This window comes from Poecilia formosa, unplaced genomic scaffold (assembly GCF_000485575.1).
Source record: "Poecilia formosa unplaced genomic scaffold, Poecilia_formosa-5.1.2 Scaffold291, whole genome shotgun sequence".
Lineage (NCBI taxonomy): Eukaryota > Metazoa > Chordata > Actinopteri > Cyprinodontiformes > Poeciliidae > Poecilia > Poecilia formosa.
Genome location: NW_006800230.1, coordinates 793,390 through 795,657, shown reverse-complemented (window position 1 = coordinate 795,657; position 2,268 = coordinate 793,390). Strand labels below are relative to the sequence as shown.

General features: G+C 47.0%; 1 protein-coding gene across 1 annotated transcript in view; it reads left to right on the top strand.

The window, feature by feature from the left end:
• Positions 1–510: 510 nt before the first annotated feature.
• The window catches only part of LOC103151775 (ras-specific guanine nucleotide-releasing factor 2), a gene marked incomplete at its 5' end in the record, with an annotated part of 21,764 nt that continues 20,006 nt past the window's right edge, over positions 511–2,268 (top strand). Inside the window, 3 exons of the mRNA XM_007571993.2 lie at positions 511–790; positions 972–1,064; positions 1,537–2,045. Coding sequence (XP_007572055.1) covers positions 511–790; positions 972–1,064; positions 1,537–2,045 — 882 coding nt within the window. The remainder of the gene's footprint in view (positions 791–971; positions 1,065–1,536; positions 2,046–2,268) is intronic.

Sequence of the window (2,268 nt, the reverse complement as noted above, 5' to 3'; positions counted from 1 at the left end):
TTGTATCACTAAACTGCACACAGTAACTGCATTTAGTCATTTTTTTTCAAATGTATTTATATTTATTGATATTCTTGTTGAACAAATATTGAAGAAAATTAAAAATACAGACAGTTTTCTTCACCATTATGAATTGGAATTTATCAATGATAAATCAAAATTCATATCATGATAAGAGTTATGATAAAAATGTATCATAATAAATGATAAACTATATGATAAATGACCACTTTTACATATTCCTTCCAACTTTTTCACATTTTGTCATTTTGAGTTATTTGATAGACCAAAACAAAGTGCTGAATATTCATGAAGTTAAAGTAAAATAATACATGGTTTTCAGATGTTTTATGAGTAAAAATGTCTTTCTCTCTTTAAGACAAATTTCTGATTTCTGAGCTGTTTATTCTAAATCATTGCCTGATATTAAAACAGATGAATTGTCCAAACTGGACAATAACAAATAATAAGTCCTAGCTTTGTCCTCTATAAAAGACACAAGGATTTAAGTCAAATTTGTTGTTGTTTTTCCTCCTCCAAGGTCCGACGCCAGGCTGCATAAAGACGACGTCGACATTTGCTTCAGCAAGACGCTCAACTCCTGCAAAGTCCCTCAGATCAGATACGCCAGCGTGGAGCGGCTGCTGGAGCGCCTCACCGACCTGCGCTTCCTCTCCATCGACTTCCTCAACACCTTCCTCCACACGTACCGGATCTTCACCACGGCCGCCGTGGTCATCGACAAACTGGCCGACATCTATAAGAAACCCTTCACCTCCATTCCTGTGAGGTATTCAGGCCTCAAAAACAATGAGGATACTCCTCCCACTGACCCCAGACTCCATCCTGTTCATCCGTCCTCACTGTGTCTCTGTCCTCCTCATGCCTAACACTTCATCCTGTCATTCACTCCATCTTTTCTTCTTCACTTCCCCCTCCTTCATCTTCCTCACACTGCTGCCCCGCCTCAGGATCGAGCAGCACTCATACGACCGTCTGTCCATCATGTCTCTCTGTCCCGACTACAGTCTCAAGATCACACAGCTGGCTTTGGACCAGTCCAAGTAAATACCATCAGAAGGCTTTGGGGGAGTGATTTGGGTAACACTTTATCTGAAGGGGTGTGCATAAGACTGGCATGACAACGCTGTCATAAACATGAAGGAGTCTTCATCAGTATTTATGAGTGTTGTCATGAAGTGCATTACGGTAAATACAAAGTGAAGGCTTTTAACGCCACTTTGAACTAAAAGTGTCAACTTTGAATTATTTGGTGAATAATGACACATTTCATGCTAAGTTGACACTTTTAAAGCAGATTTGTATTAAAAGTGTCATTATTTACTGAATGCCATTTCATGACTACAGTGTTAAACATTTATGCAAACACCTTCATGGTCAGTACCGGTCATGTTGTGTCATGTTTATGACAGAGTCATCATGTCAGTCTGCAGCACACTCCTTCAGATGAAGTGTTGCCATGACTCGTGGTTCTCCTAGTCAGAGCTGTGGACTGACCGCTCTGGTTTCTTTCAGGTCTCTGGAGCTTTTCTTCGCCACCAACCAGGGCGCCTGGGGATCCGACCCGCTGAACAACAAATCCCCCAGACTCTGCCGCAAGTTCTCCTCCCCGCCTCCCATCTCCATCCCGTCCCGCACCTCCTCCCCGGTGCACTGCCGAAAGCTGTCCCTGAGCTCACCGGTGGGCGTGAAGGTCGGGGCGTTGGACCTGTCCACCACCCCGCCGCTGTCCGCAGCCAACTCCCCCACCTCCAGCCACAGCCCCTCCATCTCCTCTCCGCCGCCCGGCTCCAACCGGCTGCCGTTCGGCTTCTCGTCGCCCCCGCCCACCACCACGCGTTCCCCCAGCCTCCCGCAGGCCTCCGGGGTGTCCTCGCCGCCTCCCGCCTCCACCAGGGCCCCGCTGGACCTCAGCCGGGGCCCCAGCTCCCCAGAGCTGAGTCCGGCCGCGGGGGACGACGTCAGCGGAGAGCTGCCGCGCATCGACGCCTTCTGTGGGAAGCTGAGGCGTAGCATCCGCAGAGGTAGGAAGACGCTAACAGTTAGCGCTCACACTCTTCCAGCTCTTCCACACGGCAGCTTTACATGCAGTAAACATGTCGGATATTTGTGACTGCTGCTTTAAGCTGCTGGCAGACTGCGTTCCTATAAACAGTCTGGAATATAATCTAAGTTTTTACCAGGCCTGTGGAGAAAGGTGTAAGAAATAGAAAATAAAAGAAGGGAAAAGTTTTTTATGTCCAGACT